Consider the following 18,499-nt stretch of genomic DNA (forward strand, 5'->3'; position numbering starts at 1 on the left):
TAAACTATTCAAATTTTGGCGTTATCAAAGATTTTATAAATTAATATACCTTTGCAGGATTGTAAGAGTAATGTGTCCAAACACAAAATTCCTGTAATCTGTCTTATGATTTTTCTGAATAATTTATTAAAATGTTATTATTTTATATATAATTCCGTGTGTTTCCCGTTTCGAATTTATTCGAATCGGTAACTTTTAGTCTCTTATATTATCTTCCTTAACATTCTCAGCTATTCAGTATTTTTGAAATATAAACGTTTTTCAGAATATCCTAATCCTGGTGCCGATTTATTTTGTAAAGTATATCTTACTAAGGATATCTTAAAAAATCTTCCTAATCTTATTCTTAATTATCTTAATTTATATACATTTTGTTTCTACTTGTTACATAAAGATAAATAATATTAATATATAATATCAATAAAATATAACAACATTAATATAAAAAAAAAGTATAGGATATAGGGGTGACAATAGGACAATTTAATATTGGCAGAAAGTCGTATGTCAAGGATTTCTTATCTGCAGCGGCACAAGGTATAATATCAATAGCGATTAAGTGGCGTCATAAGATACGAAAAACATGATAGCTCGCGCGCGAGATAGGAATTTGTATTGAAAACATTATTTGGGATGGTGGAACTCGCTGTGAACTATATAAGTTTATGAAATGAATACACGAGAGAAAAAAACATTGTGAAATCATTGCGTATTAAATGTGATGTATTTTTTTCAAATAAGAATAACGTTGTTTCGCTTATAACTTACGATTATAATTCATGTACAGCTTTATTGAAAAAGGCAATGGTAACTGTTGTATCTTTTCCCTCATGTAAACGGCGAACGCGTTACTATCTATAAAGTGTACGACAGTTGCGCTTTTACGACAGGTAGTGTCTTTCGACGTGGAGCGAGAGCGGCATGTATTTCTGCAAGAGCTGTAAACCACGTCAGATAGCTCCACATCCATCGCGTCACCCGTGTCCGTTGTATCAGTGATGTCTGAGTCAGACTGATTGGTGTTCGAGCTTGAACTACCCTCCTCATTACTGAAATTCACATCATCCACTATACCGCTATCCGTCTTCTCTCGTTTAGCGATTTTCTTACGTTGCGCGAAAATGTTCTCTTGCTCAGCGTCACTGTCGCTGTCACTCATATTAGAATATTCAGTTGTCATATTCAATTTCCTCGGTTCTCTTTCGTTCTCCTCCTCGTTGTTGTTGTCGTTTACATCCGCAGTCACAGTAGTCGAACTGTGACCCGTGTCGCTTGCACCGTCTGTGCTTGTACTTGAAGGTGAACTCGTATGTAATTTCCGTCTTTGTGGACGTACTTGAGAACTCGTGGTCACAGTGGTGTCTCGAGTATCTTCTCTAACGTTACTCGAAACCCGTTGATTTTCCTCGCTATCGTTTTGATTAGGTTGTATGACGGCTCGTACTAATTGCAAAGTCGTCGTAATTGCTTCTCCAGGATGTGCGTCAGCAAGACGCGCATTTAGTAAGAAACGCGCTCGTCCAATTTCCTGTTCGTCGTCGGTTAAGGCCTCATCGGATTCCTCAAAGATGGGTATTACGAAACGTCGGATACGTTGTTGTGGAATTTCCTCTTGCTGCGCTACATTTGTTCTTCCCTGTACTACAGGCTTCTCGGTCTCTAGCTCAGGATGTTCGCGCCAGATATTTTGACGTAGATAATGTCGGATCCTACCACGACACAACTCTTGCAGAGGTAAAGGGTTGCACTCCGCTGCAACATATAATTTTGAAAATAGTGTAAGATATTTTTGTCTCATATAAACAATGAATAATAAGTAACTGTCTATGAAGTATATAAATTACATACGCAGATGAAATAAATTGTGTTCTGAAGCTGGAGGTATGACTAGAGTTGCGAACGATACAGGAAGCATTGTATACTGCGTCCAAATATCTTCATCCATTCTTTGCACACGTAATAGTTGATCTTTGTAAGGCATTACCAATATACCTCCAATACGTACAAATTGCTTAATAAATGCTTCATGACTTTCAGGACATCCTGCTCCGCAGTATACTCTGTCATATTGTCTGTTAGGTATGATGCTAAGACAATTTCCTATTGAATATTGAATATATTATTATGTAATTAATATAACATTTGATTCAAGTTCACATTATGTCACTTTTTTATTGTTAAATCACCTTACCTTGTATGAATATTGGTTCACAGAAATCAAATTCATTTAGAGCCAATGACTTTTGCTTGAACTCTTCCAATCTATTATATGCATATTCTAAACAATCTTCATGCAATTCAATGCCATGATTTGTCCCATGTTGTTCTAAAGAAGATACAAAAATATCACACATATTGAATGTGTTATAATATATACATACATGTTAAAACAGCAACTTTCTTACGTAATATCAGTCCTGCCATTGTGCTGAGGTAGCCAGTCCCCGATCCAAGATTTAGGAAACTTAAGCCAGGTTCTAAACTAAGTCCTTCTAATACTTCACTATATATACAGGGAGCTGATAAGTGTATATTTCCATGTTTCCATGCTAGATCCTTGTAAGCGCCGTCTCGACAAGAAGATAGCACATAGTCAGCTCTATCTACAGCTCTAAAAACTTGCTCCACTTGCTTTGTTCTGATATATCCTGATGTCATTAAATTATTCACTAATTCATCATTGTCCTGTCCACTGCTTACAGCTCCTCCCATGTTTATCAAAGTATCAAGAGTGCTATGATTCATCCAATAAACATATAAGTTTATTAGTATGTTACACACATATACACACACAAAATTATATATATGTAAATAAAAAAAATGAATGGAAGATTTTAGATTTGGAAATAATATTATTGTTATAGTAAAACAGCAACTAAGAAACTGATAAAATATTCTTCTTTCAAAGTCAATAAGGAAGTTATATTTATATGTATTTGCGTGATATTATGTACCCAGGGCATCACCTTTTATAGTGATAATGATAATATTTATAAAAAGTAATGACTCGGAAATAATCAGAACTCTAACTTGAATATAACATTAGCACATTAGCAAGTCCCGTGTCAAGATTTTTGCACAAATATTCTCTCACGATTTATGTAACAATAATTTACTGAATTGCATGATATATATTTTTCAAATACTAGAAAATAATGAAACCTGTAGACATAGACTTGGCCTTAAAAATAACTTGTTAGGTCAAAGTACATATGAAGCATTAATTATATGAGTAATATGAAAGTCACGTCGATACAATGAACAATGTCGTTAATCTAACTTGATCTTCTAATTATCAATTCTCGATTATCTTCGATGATCCGACAATGCGACATATGACATCGCGGCTTATCCACTTCGAAATGACGAATAGAATAATAAACCCGTAATATACGATGAGAAAAAACACACGAGATATAAACTTATGTTTATTTACGATAATAACGTCTCGCGTCTCTCTCTCACATCGAATAACGAACGAACCCTGAAATAACGGTTTCGGTAGTGGATGAACGAGAAGTCCGACGAAGTGAGGAAGCGCGTTTAAGAATTTTTGGCAGAGTGTATGTCTATTTTATAATTTCCCAACACAATAATGTCGCTGACGCTTAACGCATTACGTTATATCTATAGATGTAAATGTATAGGGTTTTCAAGCTGCGTAACACGTAGCGACATGTTGTCGTTAATTAGAAAGTTAGATAACAGGCATTACCACACAAATCAAAACACACTTTGACGATGACAGCGAATAATATGGAGTCGATGCGTCGTTAAAGCGGAAAAAAACTTCGTCTCGCTGCTATTACTTCGTTAGCAACCGAGAACGTTGTTGGCATATTACGTTAACGATACGACACGACGTACTGCCGTAGAATACACTAGAACGGCCTCCTTGCGGTGGGACTTGTGTTTTTATAACGCGAAAGGTTCATCAAGTCCATCAGCTGATACTACAAAACAAACTGAGCGACTGACAGAACGTTCCTACGCCATTGGACAAAATCATCGGAATATTACGGATGCACTAGCGCCCTCGCGGTGAATTATTATCAATTATCGTGGCAATTTTGCAGTCGGTAATGTCAACACTCTTCAATTATCGTCGCTTCTGGCAACATAGTGTTTTCGCGTTAGAATAGTGAATCTTTAATTATATCCAACGAACTAATATGCCTTAATTAAAAAAGACGCGGTTATTGTTTTCAGGTTATCATTTGTTGTCTCTAATTGAACTTCTGCCTCGAAATTTAAGTTAATAAAGTCGATTACAAAAAACCGGCAACAAGTTAATAATTGTGGTAATTATCATCGCTTAATCGAAAACTTTTTTTACCTGTTTATTCTAATATTCTCTTGGAAAATCCAATGCGATATATTTTTGACAAAAAATATATTTGCAATTGAGAGGAGACAAGCGGCTGCGTGCTAGTGTTAGCGCATGCGCGAGGGACTTGTCTTATATTCACTCAGCGTCATTGGATGTTGCGGTTCAGTTAACGTTACAAGTGCTTCAAAAAGCGATTTTAACCGCTCTATTTGGATTCACGTGGACCTATGTTATACGGAGACATAGAAGTTTGGGAGCATTTAAAAACGTCAAGTGGATCGCGTCCATTCATATCGTACATTGATAGTGTTCTTTAGCTCATATGATGGCTTCCAAAGGGCAGCTTTAAAACGTGAGTTCTGCATTCGTACAATTTCCTACGTATATAACGCGCCGTCGATACGTAAAATAGTTAATTGTACTCATGGAGTATTATCTGTCACTTGGAATTGTTCGCAGTCTTTTGTGATTGTTCTCCGAAGCGTGTGTCGCTAAAATCATCCTTCCTTCTCTTAGACAGATATACTCTACCGTTGTCTCTAGTAAGTATACCACAAAAGTATATATGACACGAGAGCCTCTTACAATCATGTAACATATATGCGAAAGCTACAAGCGCGATTGCGAATATAACACGCGACACATGTGCAAACGTAACATTGTGCATTTACACTTTGCGTATATTATATATATATATATATATACATATATATGTGGTTGTGCGTCGATGAGATTCTTTTTTTCATTTGGCACAATTCACTCGATCGCGCTCGAAGCTCAAACATATATTTTTTTAATTTAGATGTCGCGATAATCATTTTACATTTATTTTTATGCCACCACTCGTCCAGGTAATATATATATGTTGAACATGAACATTTTACAACACACTTTTTCGAACTTTTCGTTAAACTTTATTTTCTTTTCATGATACAAAAGATTTAGGCTTTGGTTAGTGCAAAAATCTGACAGTCAATATAATTTAAATATTCTTCATATATATAATAGGTAAAATAAAAAGTCTTTTATAAAAAGTCATTTTTTTATATTTTTGCATTGTTTACGATGCGCTGTGCAATATTGCATCTTTTTTTTTTTTTTTAATATTTAAACAACGTATGACATTTGTAAAATTTCAAAGATGTTTTTAGAAAAATTATTAATTAAATACGAAGAATTTGTTTACGTGTAAATTATTTTGTTATTCCTTACCGCGGGCTCATGTTTATATCGTCTCATTAGCGCGTTTCAAAGCATATATATAATTTATGATAAGTGTAATTTAATATTTGCATTTGTATGTGCATATATGGATATCGAATTACGAATATAGTTGTCGACTCAACTCTTTGTCAAAATTAAGATCGAGTGACGTGAAAAACATATGTTCGGAACATTTATCGAGGTATTGTTACTATCGGCTCATCATTTCGATACTTAACAAAATACACATTGCGAATAAATTGCATTGATGACAATTTTAGGTTAAAGCGGGAGCTTTGACTACGCAAGAACAATGAAAATGATTCTTTTCGCATTTAATATTTTAATAGTGTGTTTTAATAGTAATCAGCTGGCGTATCTGTCGTAATATTATACATATATCGTCGAGAAAAGTATCAAAGTTGATAAAATTTAGAGATAGAGATTTATAGCGGAAATAATACTCGAATTTCTTCGATGATTTGCTTGATATAATTTATATCCACAAAGTTTACTTATTGTCCAAGTAATATATATATATATTATATATATATATTATATATATATATATATAGTACTTATATATGTATATAATATATGTCTATGTATGTGTGTATATATATATATATATATATATATATATATATATATATATATATCGCAGTAAAGTCAGAAATGGTTAGAAGAGCATTCCCTTTCGATTTACATATATCGATATTACAAGAAATACGGAATCGTCTCGCGCCGTGCTACCTCAAGTCAAGTTAGGTCCATTGGGGCGTATTCGAACTGTCTGCATATTCTGTCTTAAATGTTCGAGCATCAGAATTGTTAGTTAAACACAAGTTAAAAGTATATTTCTGTTTATTAATTTAATATTGTATAGGAGGAATTATTTTTATTTTTGAATTATCCTACATGTACTGAATATTTATAGATGTCAAATTGTAAGATGAAATTTTCCGAGTCATGATATACGAATATCTAGACATGCGCATGCTCCGAGTGTATCGAAATTGATTCTCACGTGGACGTGGGAAGGCATTTTGAGTTTTTGTTTGACCATAAACTCTATAACAACAATAGATCGTGCGCGACCCTCGAGCTTTGAAGAAAATAGCTAAAGAAATATCCAATCACACAAATGGATTTCTCTTGTGATGTCACTGCGCAAGCGTATGAGAAACATACATTTTTTTTCTTTATTTATGTCCACTTTAGGATGCATAAGCATGCAAGTTTGTCTAGTTAGGCTCTTATCAAAAATATCGCTGGCACAAAAAGGTGGTCGATTTAGTCTTAATAGGTTAGTGTGAGAGAGAGAGAGAGAGAGAGAGAGAGAGAGAGAGAGAGAGAGAGAAAACTAGAAAAGAATCTGAGTGTGGAAAGTGCTAACAAAACGAACAGACCTTGTATCGACGTTAATAATATGGTTTCCGGTTTCGGTTTAGATATTCCATCTCGAATGCATCATAATTAATTCGTGTGCATCGGGTGAGTGCTGCTTAAAAAAAAATCTAAAATTACATTTTTATTAGTTAATTTAATATTGTATTGTATAATCTACTGTAGAATCTATTGCTCTTTAAGCGAGGAACTACATGTCAATACGAACTGGTAAGCGCAAATATATTTTTATTCGTGCGATAATAATATATTACAGAGTATCATTCTTTCGTTACACGTTGTATATATTAGCCTTGAATATTATGAAACTATAATCTTCCACCGTTACTTTTGTGTTTTTTTTAGCTTAAGCGTCATTATTTATTTTTTTTCGGCTTTTTATATTTAATCTTTCATACATGTCGAATGCGGTTATAAATCGCGCTTTGATATCATCTCTAAAACACAAGCAGACCGTCCAACGAATATCGATCGTATATAATATCTATGTCACCGCGAGCGGATTTGAAAACAAGAAAAATTAATATCATTCTACATCTCGTTTATCATTTGATCATCCAGAATGTATACAGTCACATCGAAATGTCATTGTTTTCGTAGATTGTATTTCTCATTAACTAAAGTTGCTAAACGAATATTATATATCGTATACCATCGTTAACAAGTATACATAGAAAAGATTTTCTACTTTAGTGTGAAAGGTTAAAAGAAAGAAACAAAAGATATTTAACGAAAGAACGAATTTAGCGTGGAAAATATTAATATTATTATAATTTTGATGAGAGCATTTAGTTGTCGATGTATTATACGATATATCATCTCGTACATGCCATATTGTTGTCACTAAACATTTATTCAGACGGATTTGCATATAAAATATATACGGAGAAATCAACCAATCAGGAATCTAATGAGATAAAGATACCACAATGTCGCTTAATATTATAATACATGTAAGGTATCTGTTCCTTTAAGTTACTTTCTGCACTTGGAGTGTACTACAAATGCTCTGTAGCGTTTAGATTGCAATGTTAACTGATTCGTTTTGGTGAATTCCAGCAAAATAGAATCAATAATATATATATATATATATAATAATAGCAATTTTTTAAAGGCTTAGAGAGAGACTGAATCATGACGAAATTTATTCGAGTCAATTTCAAATCAGTTTGTTTTTATAAACTCAGTTTACATCTTTCATCGATCGCATGTGAGTCAATCGCGTAATCAGCTGATATTTGAAAACGCGGTGTAATATGTATACCGGGTTGGTTCAACAATGTGTGATATATATAGATATCAAGCATTCCCTTCACCACAGGTAATCTCGACCAGACTCTTGCTCTTTATCGGATTACGCGATTGTTGCACAGAATCGAAAAGATACTGGCCGAGATGAATTCAGCTACGTAACATCGTATTATGTTGGCATTCGCAAAGTGTCGATGCCATTTGTCTCGTAGTTCTTTTTTTCATAAAATATCGCGCGGGAGGCTGAGAGCCTTTCTTACAAAAAAAAAAAATATATATATACCTTCTCGGTAATTAAAAACGCGCGAATGTCGATGTGACGTCGATCGCAGAACGATCGGAAAAGGTGAGACGATACGAGAAGGACTCGCAGTTTCCTGGATTTCAAAAAACTCGGAAAAAGCTTCGTGACATGGAGCATCGTTGGCGGCGCTGAAGCAACGCCATTGGTCGGCGCAACTGCACCCGTTTATTGTACCGCACGCGACAGCCAATGAGAGGCGACCTGCCGCGTCGTCGCCACTACACCTCCGGCCTATGGGGAAGTAGTTGTCGTACTGGAGGCTCGAACGCTCAAAAGATGTGCGAAGATTTTTGCTAAAAGTGCTCGAGTCTGTGGATGGATATATTTATTGTTTTTCGTGTCGGAAAAGACGCCGGGCGTGGATGGTGATTCGCGTGCACGTCCGTGATTTCGTCGTGAGTTCGGTTATCCTCAGTGAAAAGTGTCGTGAATATACGCGCGTTACCTCCTTCGTCGATGAGTGAGTTGATGATGCGCGACGGACACAGATTTGCAAAAGTATTTGAATGAGCGAAGTGCCAGCCCGCGATGGCCCGCTTCTTTCCGATATCGCGAGAGACGTGTATCCCTTATCGCGCGGAAGACGCGAAACTTGGCACCGCCGAGTGTCCACGGTGAATTTCAAAGCGTGAAAAGCGTTTTTAAGTGCTCCGACTACTGTACTATTCGGCTGCAATATAGTTCGGCGCGCCATTTAAATCGCGCTTCTTTCCCCTGTTCTCGACGACATCGAATGTATCGAATTTGATTAACGAACAAATTCGTACGATAAAAACTTGTATTACCGATTGCCCTGCTGTGCTCGCATTTCTACGAAGGTAGAATCTTTTTTTCAATTCGTCCGCGAATTATGTAACAACGGTAACGACGCGATATGCCGATGATAAACATTATGTCCACTAGGTTCGTAAAATTGTACTGGGCTCTTAATAAATGCATCATGCATTAGACTTTACGTAATGTATGATTTATTTATTAAAAATAGATTGGAAAACATCTCCATTATGTATCCATTAATTTACATTAAGATAAAACTTTATTTAGACTTAAAATATATTTGTGTTATTTTATTAAACTATATTAAATACTATTAAACTATATTAACTATATATATAATTTTAAATTTAAATTATTAATTTTTATGTTTTGTATAAACGTATGCAAATGTTTTTTTTTTTTTTTTTAATATTAATAACATAAAATTTAAATAATTTTTTAAAATAACGATTTATTGTATTAACTTGCTTTATAAAAGAAAAAAAGTTTAATATATATATTTTTAAGTATTTCTATCCTGAATTAAATTTAAGAAAAGAAAGAGGATTTATTTTCATAATCATACAGTAATGGATTACAAAATAGATCAATTTCATATTCCAAGGCTCAGTTATGAAACAATTTTATTGTCCTCTTTGTTAACAGAATGGAAGAAGAAATAGTAGTAGACGATATAGATGAGAATAGTAGTGCGGAGACTCAGCAGAGGGATGGCTCAACAACTCCCGTAATGCCTTTGCTATATATTCAACAAAATAAATTACGTTCTACCCAATCAACAAATGCAAATCAAACCCTTGTTTCACCTAGTACTCAACTTACTGCCATTATTAATCCAGTTAATAACCAGGTAATTATTTGAAGCATATACAATATGTGTAACAGTATCTTATCTAACAGCGGATCTTATTTAATATTAGTTTTTCTTTTTATAATTTAATATTGCAGATAGAAATAGAGACAATAATAAATATTGCAGATAAAAATAGAAAATCTTTTTACATGGATTACATTAATATTTGTATCTTATGTAAGCATTTTAATAGAATGTGTTATATATAGAGGGACAAAAAATACATAGTTAAATTATTTGTAATAACCTAAAATTAAAACTTTTAAGTTGATCATATTTTTTAAGATTAATGAATAGATATCCTTATAAAATAATATTTTTTAATGATTTGCATTATGTTACATTTATATTCCTGGAACAAAATGTGACAGTACTAAATATAGTACATGCTTAGTGTGCACATATATAGGTGAAGTCTTATTAGATTCTATGTGTAGGTGGTAGTCTAGTGAGTACATGTGTGGTGCATCTTTTCATAGTAAATATAGATTTGGTTAACAGAGACATTGCAATGAGACTCAAGTGAAAGAATGTACATAAAATTAATTTTTTAAATTAAAAATATATATTTAAGTAAAATTATATTAAACAAAATATATTCCAAATTTGTAAAACTAATGAATTTCATTAGTTTGTACATCTAATATGTCTTATCTCTTCTAAGTTGCTAAATATATTACACATAAAAATAAATATTAAATAGTTTAAAATGTTACAGTGTATATTGGCAATTAATATGAGGAATTAGCTAAAAGTTGTTGAGAAATTAAGTTTCAAGGAAGATTGTGATTTTCATTTTTTCAAGCTAATTTTCCGTATCAGATGCATGTTTACATTTGTTATTTAAAATTAAATTTTGTTCTAGATTGTAACTGGACAAAATAAAGTGTTTATACAAGGATCAGGGCAGGTAGCTACATCTCAAAGTAAACAACATATTGTGATACATCGACCGATAAATACTGTGAGCACCGTAGCTACCTCACAGTCTCAAAAACATATTGTACTTAGAAAATCAACATCTACTGCTCAGATAGTGCCCCTGAGTACAACTCAAGGAAGTCAAACTAATGCACAAGTAGGAAAGCATACATTCGCATATCTGGGAACTCTCATTAAACCTAATAAGTCAAGAGAATCTGTTGTTATACCAGCAGGTAATTTCTACATTCTATAAATTTTAGAACACATCTACTTTGCACAATTTGCCAATTTAAATAATATAGGAAAACAAATATTACATAGATAATATATACATATAAATATATATAAAATTGTATATATAAAAATATATAAAATTTATATTGTATGTATATAATATATATATATATATATATATATATATATATATATATATATACATATATATAAATTTAAATTATATAAATTATATATATAAATTTATATATAAAATTATATATATATATATATATATATATATATATGTAATATATAATTTTATATATATATAAATAAACATAAAATATTAAATACATAATATATATTAATGTATAAAATGATATCTGCATGTTTGATAAAAATAATATCTACATATTTAATTATAATGTTTTTTTTTTAAATTAATGTTTAATAATGTTTTTCTAATTTTAATTATGTTATAATTTTAGGTGCTCTAACATCAACTCAAATATCCAAGCCAAAATTAGTAATTACTCCAGTAATATCTCAACTAGCTCAGACATCAACAAGTACTACAAGTGGTCAGAGTCAACCTTCTAAACATATGGCAAACTTACTATTGCCAGTAAACATTCCTCAGCAGAGTGGTACGACAAAACCTAGCATGTTTAATTTAAAAATAAATAATGGTCAGCTCAGTACAGAAAGCAAAGGAACTATAACAGGTATAAACAAGTTTTTCTTAGAAATATATGTATATATTTACATCATATTAAAAGACATAATTTTTCTTGCACTTCCTATTTTAGTGTTACGTGAGTCAAAAACGACGAATTCAACGACACATCCTCCACCGTTGCATCCAATAGCAAAAATGAGTCTTTTAAATGCAAAGGGTAATTCTAATACCATAGATAGTATAAAAATTACTGAAAATCCAGATTCAGCTGTTATCACACCTATTCCAAAAAAGGAAGACAATCCGCCAGAAAAGAGGAAAAAAACAATTAGCAACATATTACGAGGTTCCGCTGAAAAACGAATGAAAAAACAAAATATTACAAAATCTCAAGACAGCCTGGCTGATACTAATTATGCATTAAGTAGTCCAGAATCTGAACAGGATAAAGATAAGAAAGCTCAAAATGATGATGATATTACATTGATAAAAGTCGTTCCTAGTGAGGATAAAATGTCAAAACTCAATACAAATGTGGATGATGATATAAAAATAGAAATTATTAAAACTCCCACGAATTGTAGCGTTGAAACAATATCAGACAATAAGAATGAAACAAAAAATAATAACCATGATGAAACAAAAGAGCAATTAAATACTTTGAATCAGAACAATACCAATTTTGATGCAACTAAAGTTTTAGATTGGAAGGATGGTGTTGGTACTTTACCTGGGAGTAATTTACAGGTAAGAAAGCAATATTAATGAAAAACATTGGTTAGCATATATTTGAAGTAAAAAATTAAAAATTTATCATGCTATTTTATGAGCATTATAATTTTTTATTACATTCAAACATTGATGTATATGTGCATACCTCAATGATTTATTTATTATTCCATTTAGTTTCGTATGAATGAATTTGGCATTATGGAAGTAGTGGAAGAAGATGAAAGCAGTAAACAAAATAAAGATGGTATTGGCGACAAAGAAAACGTATGTTTGACACAAAATTCCTCGAAGAACAATCTAGGGATTGTTAATAATACTAATCTAGATAAAAAAGGTAAGTTATAATTAATTCATTTTTATAATTTGATATAATAAGCATTTATATATGACTATAGTGGAATATATTTGATTTAGCTGATGATAGAAAATCTAGATCGTTATCTGCAGACACAATGTATCATTGTGAAGCTTGCGGATGTTACGGATTGGCTGCTGAATTTGAAAGTCCGATATCATGTAGTCCTTCCTGCACAGAAATAATAGAAGCTAAAAAACAGCCTATAAATCGAAAAGAAAAGGATTTAAAGTATGCATTGTGAATATGTAAATGTTAATAATATAGAATAATTATGAAAATGAAACATTTATATTTATATAAATTTTTATTATTTATAGAGAGTTACGTGTGAAAAAGAAACGCAAGAGATTATTACAAGAACCACAATGGTCAAAGGATATGGATGATAAGGCCGATGAAAAGACACAAGATAAGGCAAAGTCGGAAACGGATGAAGAAAAAGATGCTATAGTAGGTATAGACGATGAGAGTCAAGGAGATTCATCAGAATCTAAGGTAAGAATTAAATATAGATTGGATATAATTTTTAATTATCAAATTACTACATGAAAGATTAAAATATAATAATGAAATTTTTCAAATTTTATGTACAGTATCCTTGGCAAAGAGGAAAATTGGGTTTTTCATGGCCAAAATATCTTGAACATTGTAAAGCAAAAGCAGCACCTGTTAAGTTATTCAAGGATCCTTTTCCCTACAGTAAAAATCATTTTAGAGTTGGAATGAAGTTAGAAGGTATAGATCCGGAACATCCTTCGCGATATTGTGTTCTGACTGTTGTCGAGATTGTAGGCAAGTTATGATATGCATATAATGTAGTATAATAATGAAATGAAATCTCTCTTAAATGTGTGTGTATGATATATATATATATATATATGATATATGATGTAGGTTATCGAATGCGTCTGCACTTCGATGGTTATCCGGAAAATTATGATTTCTGGGTAAATGCAGATAGTATGAATATATTTCCAGCTGGTTGGGCTGAAAAGAATGGCAAGAAATTGGATCCACCAAAGGGTTATGTAACTGGCAATTTTAATTGGAATGCATATCTAAAAATTTGTAAAGCGACTGCAGCAGCGAAGAATATATTTCCAAATAAAAGTGTGCTTCAAACAGTCTTTCCCACGGGTTTTCGCGTGGGCATGAAGTTGGAGGCGATAGATAGAAAGCATTCTTCACTGCTTTGTGTTGCCAGCATAGCAGGTTTGATGGATTCTCGAATATTGGTCCATTTTGATTCCTGGGACGAAGTGTACGATTACTGGGCTGATGCTAGTTCACCGTATATTCATCCTGTAGGATGGTCTCATCACAATGGGCGTCTTTTGATGCCACCAAATAGTAAGAAGTTTGAAATTAATACTTCACAATTTATTTATATTTTTCTGTATTTATATAATTATAATCTATTATAACAATTATAATTATAATGCAATTAGATTATAAAGATTCCAAATCTTTTACCTGGGATGCATATTTGAGAGAAACCGGCACGACGGCTGCACCATCTAGGGCGTTCAAACAACGACCACCTTGTGCATTTAAACGTGGCATGAAACTGGAAGCGGTGGATAAACGAGTTCCTCAGCTAATTAGAGTGGCAACAGTTGAGGATGTGAAAGATCACCAGTTTGTATTGATCACATATTTATATTTTATCTATTTTTTATTTCCCGAGATAATAATTATGTACTTTTTATAGGTTGAAAATAAGATTTGATGGTTGGCCTGAAACTCATGCCTATTGGGTTGACGATGATTCAACTGATATTCATCCTGTAGGCTGGTGCTCGAAAACTAGTCATCCACTGGAACCACCACTTAGTAAATATCCGTTTCAGTTCGTATTACAAAATATTCTAATTCATACGATATTACTGACTTATTTTGTTATTTTATAGCGCCTGATAATTTAAACGATCGACCAGAATGTGGTACATATGGCTGCCGAGGTATAGGACATATAAAGGGACCTAAATTTGCAACACATAATTCGGCATCCGGTTGTCCGTACTCTCTTCAAAATTTAAATAAATCAGTACAGATGCCTGATAGACTTAGTTCGACAAGACATGAAGCCTATGATTTTGAAGAGGAAATGCAAGAAAAACCTAAATTAGAGAAGACTGATAAAATAAAAATGGAAAAGTGTGAAAAATCTGATAAACTTATGTTTACAGATGACAGATTATTAATAATTGAGAAGGAGATTAAACAAGAAGATGGAGATTTGTCTGATAAAAATGATAAATTTGAAAATAGATCAGAAAATTCAGAAAAGTATGTAGTAGAACATAGCAAAATGAAATTAGAATGAATATGAATATGGTGAGTGGAATAAATAATACTTATTGATTTTTTGTTGCATAGATCGAGTAAATCCAAACATTTGCATAGTGACGGACAAACGGATGATGATGAAGTTTCGAGAAAACGAAAAAAAAGGTTTGTTGAAAAAGAAAAAATTAATTTTTTCCATTTTTATATAAAATTATAATTTAACATTAAATTTTAGACGCCCAATTTCGGAAGACTCTTTGTTTTCTGTTTCCAATATTACATCATATAGTGATTTGCATTGGAATCCTGTTTCATATGCTGCAAATATGCCAGACAAGCAATTACGTAAAGAATTATATCATTCTGTATATAATCCTGGATATAATCCATTGCCAAATGCACCGCATGTATGGGCGAAACATAGCAATGCTTTAAACAGAGTAGTAGCAAGACAAACTACAAATCCACGACGGTGGTCAAATGAAGAAGTGATTAAATTTATACAGAGTATGCCTAATTGTGCAGAAGCTGGGAATGTTTTTAGACAGCACGTAAGTTTTAGAGCAAGTGCAGTAATAATAACTTAAATAGTAATAATAGATAAAATTAACTTAATAGTAATAATAAATTAAATTTGTTAATTATTTAAATTATATTACATACATATATTGTATATATTGTTTTGTAATATTATTACATTGCAGAATATTGATGGCGAAGCATTTTTAATGTTGACGCAAGAGGACTTGGTATCAGTACTATGTCTACGACTTGGGCCTGCAATTAAGCTCTATAATAGTATAGTTTTATTACGTCAAAAAGCATCATGAATTATGCATGAGCAAAGCATATGTTTATTGATTGAATCATGAAATATGGCAGCTGTTGTGATATATCATCTCTATTTAAAACATTAATAAGGTAATATAATACAAATTGTTTTGCTAATAAGTTTCAGAATTGTCATTTTTTCAATTCAATGTCAGTAAGCAAGTTGGAAACGAATGAGAGACAAATACGAATATATTATAAGCGTCTGATTAAAGAGTTCTGAAATATTTATTTCAAATTTTTTGTTTAAATCGAAATTTGAGAAAGAAAGATAATTATAGCAATGTGTGTGATAATTCAAAGTCATGCATTGTTCATAAGTACTTACAATCATATGACATAATTTTTCGTATAAAATAAGTATTGTGGATCATGTACAAATGTAAATATTGTTTTAATTATAAAGTATTGTAATAAAATACTTATGCAACCTTTCCACTTAATCATGTCATGTATGTTTCTAGAAATAGGTTTAGAAATTAGAAATCAAATTTATATAAAAAAAGCAACATATAAAAGAATATTGATATTTAAATATTATATCTAAATTATTCTGCTTTTTTTACGTTAAATAATTAAAATTCTTTATAGATGCATGTATTATATTAACCTTTACATTCGAAATAAAATGATTAAGTTTTTCAGAGAAAAAAAGGAAAAAATAAGACACATAACTATAAAGAACAAAATTATATAAATTGTGTATTGCGATTATAGTTTGCATTATATTAATGTTTTAAGAACTGCAATATTTCTCTTTGATTTCAAGTCGCAGTCGGTTGTTGGCTTGAAACGCGACGGATTATAAAATCATAGTCAAAATCTCTATTTATTCCGCGTTTATTACCGTCTAAGAATAAATTTTCTGCGCAAAAAATTAATGAAAATATTGTTTCAATGCATATAAGTAATTGATATTACACATTATGCGATTTCGATATCAGCAATTCATTTTTGTGTGTCCAGAATTAATCAAAATTCTATTTCATATTATACCAATGTGTATAATAAAAATGCAATTGTAAATAATATACAATTATTAATAATATACAATTAAATAAATAATATACAATTATCATTGAGTATATGTAGTTGTATAATTCATTTAATCATATGTATTTTGCATTTTCATTACTGAGAATATTATTTTAAAATTATTATAATATATTTTGAAAATATATTTATTTTATGAGTATATATTATAATTGAATTTATCATATTTGTAAAACAAATATATTAATAATATGTTTAGTTCAATTATAGTAGTCAAAATAAATCTTCACATTTCTATATATATCGAACTATTATTTTTTTATTTTTATATATCTGAAATATGTATTTTGACGATTATTTTTATCTTATATTACTACTATAATATTAAATAATATTCCTACTATAATATAATTATTCTAATCAATTTTTTTTTTCATATAGGGCCAAATCTCTATGGACGATGTATCTGTTATCGCGATGTTACCGACCGACAGCTAAGGGATCTTGAATTATCTTTAGGCACAGCACGTCCAAGCCCATTTCAATGAAATCTTGATAGAATTTTATAATTACATTTATAATTTTATCATCTATAATGTGCATCGTGATTAAGATAAGTATTAATATTCGATATGTATATATATTTGTATTTACAATCAATTTTTTTCCGAACAGTGTTCGACTGAGGGTTTATTATCTACTGCTGCTTTGCAATATCATTTGACTGAGTTGCAATGTATATATTTGTATATGTGTGTGTGTGTGTGTGTGTATATATATATAAAATAGATACTTTTCATACACCAATAATTATTAATACTTAACTTTTATTAAATTTGAGTAATCGGGATTTTACGATAAAGATTTATAAAGTTAACTATTATTTTTTCTTGCTTTAACACACATATGTAAGTATATAGTAGAAACTTTACTTTTTAACACTACTAACTATATATTGTTTGTATTAAATAATAGTATGTATTTTCTGTAATATGTTTTATGCAAACATACACACAAGAACTGAGAAAGATTGCCATATATTCAATTAAAAATATAATTTTATTAATATCAGTAAAATTCGTTAATATCAGATAGACAATATAATGCTCTCGATTTAAAAAAAAAACAATTTTAAAAAGGGAGTTATTATTTGGAAACAAACAAGAATTTAAATTATATGTATATAAGTATTATTATATATAAATTTTATGTATATATATATATATATACATATATAAAAATCTTTATATATTGAATGTAGTTTGGCATCTTTCTCCTAGTATATTTTTACAAGAGATTTAATTTAAAGTAAATAATGATTTACGAATCGCTGGAATTTGATGATTATTTCA

At 31.0% G+C, this 18,499-nt stretch overlaps 2 protein-coding genes across 10 annotated transcripts; one reads left to right on the top strand and one right to left on the bottom strand.

The window, feature by feature from the left end:
* Positions 1-705: 705 nt before the first annotated feature.
* On the bottom strand, positions 706-3,973 carry LOC140668244 (protein-L-isoaspartate O-methyltransferase domain-containing protein 1). 4 transcript variants are annotated; one of them, XM_072897095.1, is made up of 5 exons: positions 3,735-3,973; positions 2,406-2,734; positions 2,192-2,326; positions 1,849-2,100; positions 706-1,752 (listed from the first exon to the last, which is right to left on the bottom strand). In XM_072897095.1, exons 2-5 carry the CDS (start codon positions 2,710-2,712, stop codon positions 758-760), a joined length of 1,689 nt encoding a protein of 562 aa, XP_072753196.1. In that variant the 5' UTR covers positions 2,713-2,734; positions 3,735-3,973; the 3' UTR covers positions 706-757. The 4 variants fall into 4 exon arrangements, with proteins under 4 accessions (XP_072753196.1, XP_072753195.1, XP_072753198.1 ...); XM_072897094.1 differs by having other exon boundaries at positions 3,716-3,972; XM_072897097.1 differs by lacking the exon at positions 3,735-3,973 and adding an exon at positions 3,437-3,458.
* A 690-nt stretch (positions 3,974-4,663) lies between these two features.
* Positions 4,664-17,978, top strand: L(3)mbt (lethal (3) malignant brain tumor). 6 transcript variants are annotated; one of them, XM_072895318.1, is made up of 17 exons: positions 4,664-4,682; positions 4,790-4,872; positions 9,918-10,122; positions 10,991-11,282; positions 11,754-11,990; positions 12,075-12,691; positions 12,851-13,010; positions 13,091-13,262; positions 13,352-13,529; positions 13,628-13,826; positions 13,929-14,384; positions 14,483-14,672; positions 14,746-14,867; positions 14,945-15,323; positions 15,414-15,488; positions 15,559-15,874; positions 16,028-16,597. In XM_072895318.1, exons 3-17 carry the CDS (start codon positions 9,919-9,921, stop codon positions 16,151-16,153), a joined length of 3,723 nt encoding a protein of 1,240 aa, XP_072751419.1. In that variant the 5' UTR covers positions 4,664-4,682; positions 4,790-4,872; position 9,918; the 3' UTR covers positions 16,154-16,597. The 6 variants fall into 6 exon arrangements, 5 of the variants coding, with proteins under 5 accessions (XP_072751419.1, XP_072751418.1, XP_072751421.1 ...); XR_012046999.1 differs by lacking the exons at positions 4,664-4,682; positions 4,790-4,872 and adding exons at positions 8,699-9,398; positions 17,589-17,978 and having other exon boundaries at positions 16,028-16,244; XM_072895317.1 differs by lacking the exon at positions 4,664-4,682 and having other exon boundaries at positions 4,715-4,872.
* Positions 17,979-18,499: the final 521 nt, after the last annotated feature.

Source organism: Anoplolepis gracilipes, chromosome 7, assembly GCF_047496725.1.
Source record: "Anoplolepis gracilipes chromosome 7, ASM4749672v1, whole genome shotgun sequence".
Lineage (NCBI taxonomy): Eukaryota > Metazoa > Arthropoda > Insecta > Hymenoptera > Formicidae > Anoplolepis > Anoplolepis gracilipes.

What these genes read in the sequence shown, in the direction of transcription:
- LOC140668244 (XM_072897095.1), bottom strand. Translation starts at nt 2,712, where the DNA reads ATGGGAGGAGCTGTAAGCAGTGGACAGGACAATGATGAATTAGTGAAT. An exon ending in AATGGCAGGACTGATATTAC is followed by an intron (nt 2,327 to 2,405) that starts GTAAGAAAGTTG and finishes TATCTTCTTTAG; the next exon opens with AACAACATGGGACAAATCAT. An exon ending in TGAACCAATATTCATACAAG is followed by an intron (nt 2,101 to 2,191) that starts GTAAGGTGATTT and finishes AATATTCAATAG; the next exon opens with GAAATTGTCTTAGCATCATA.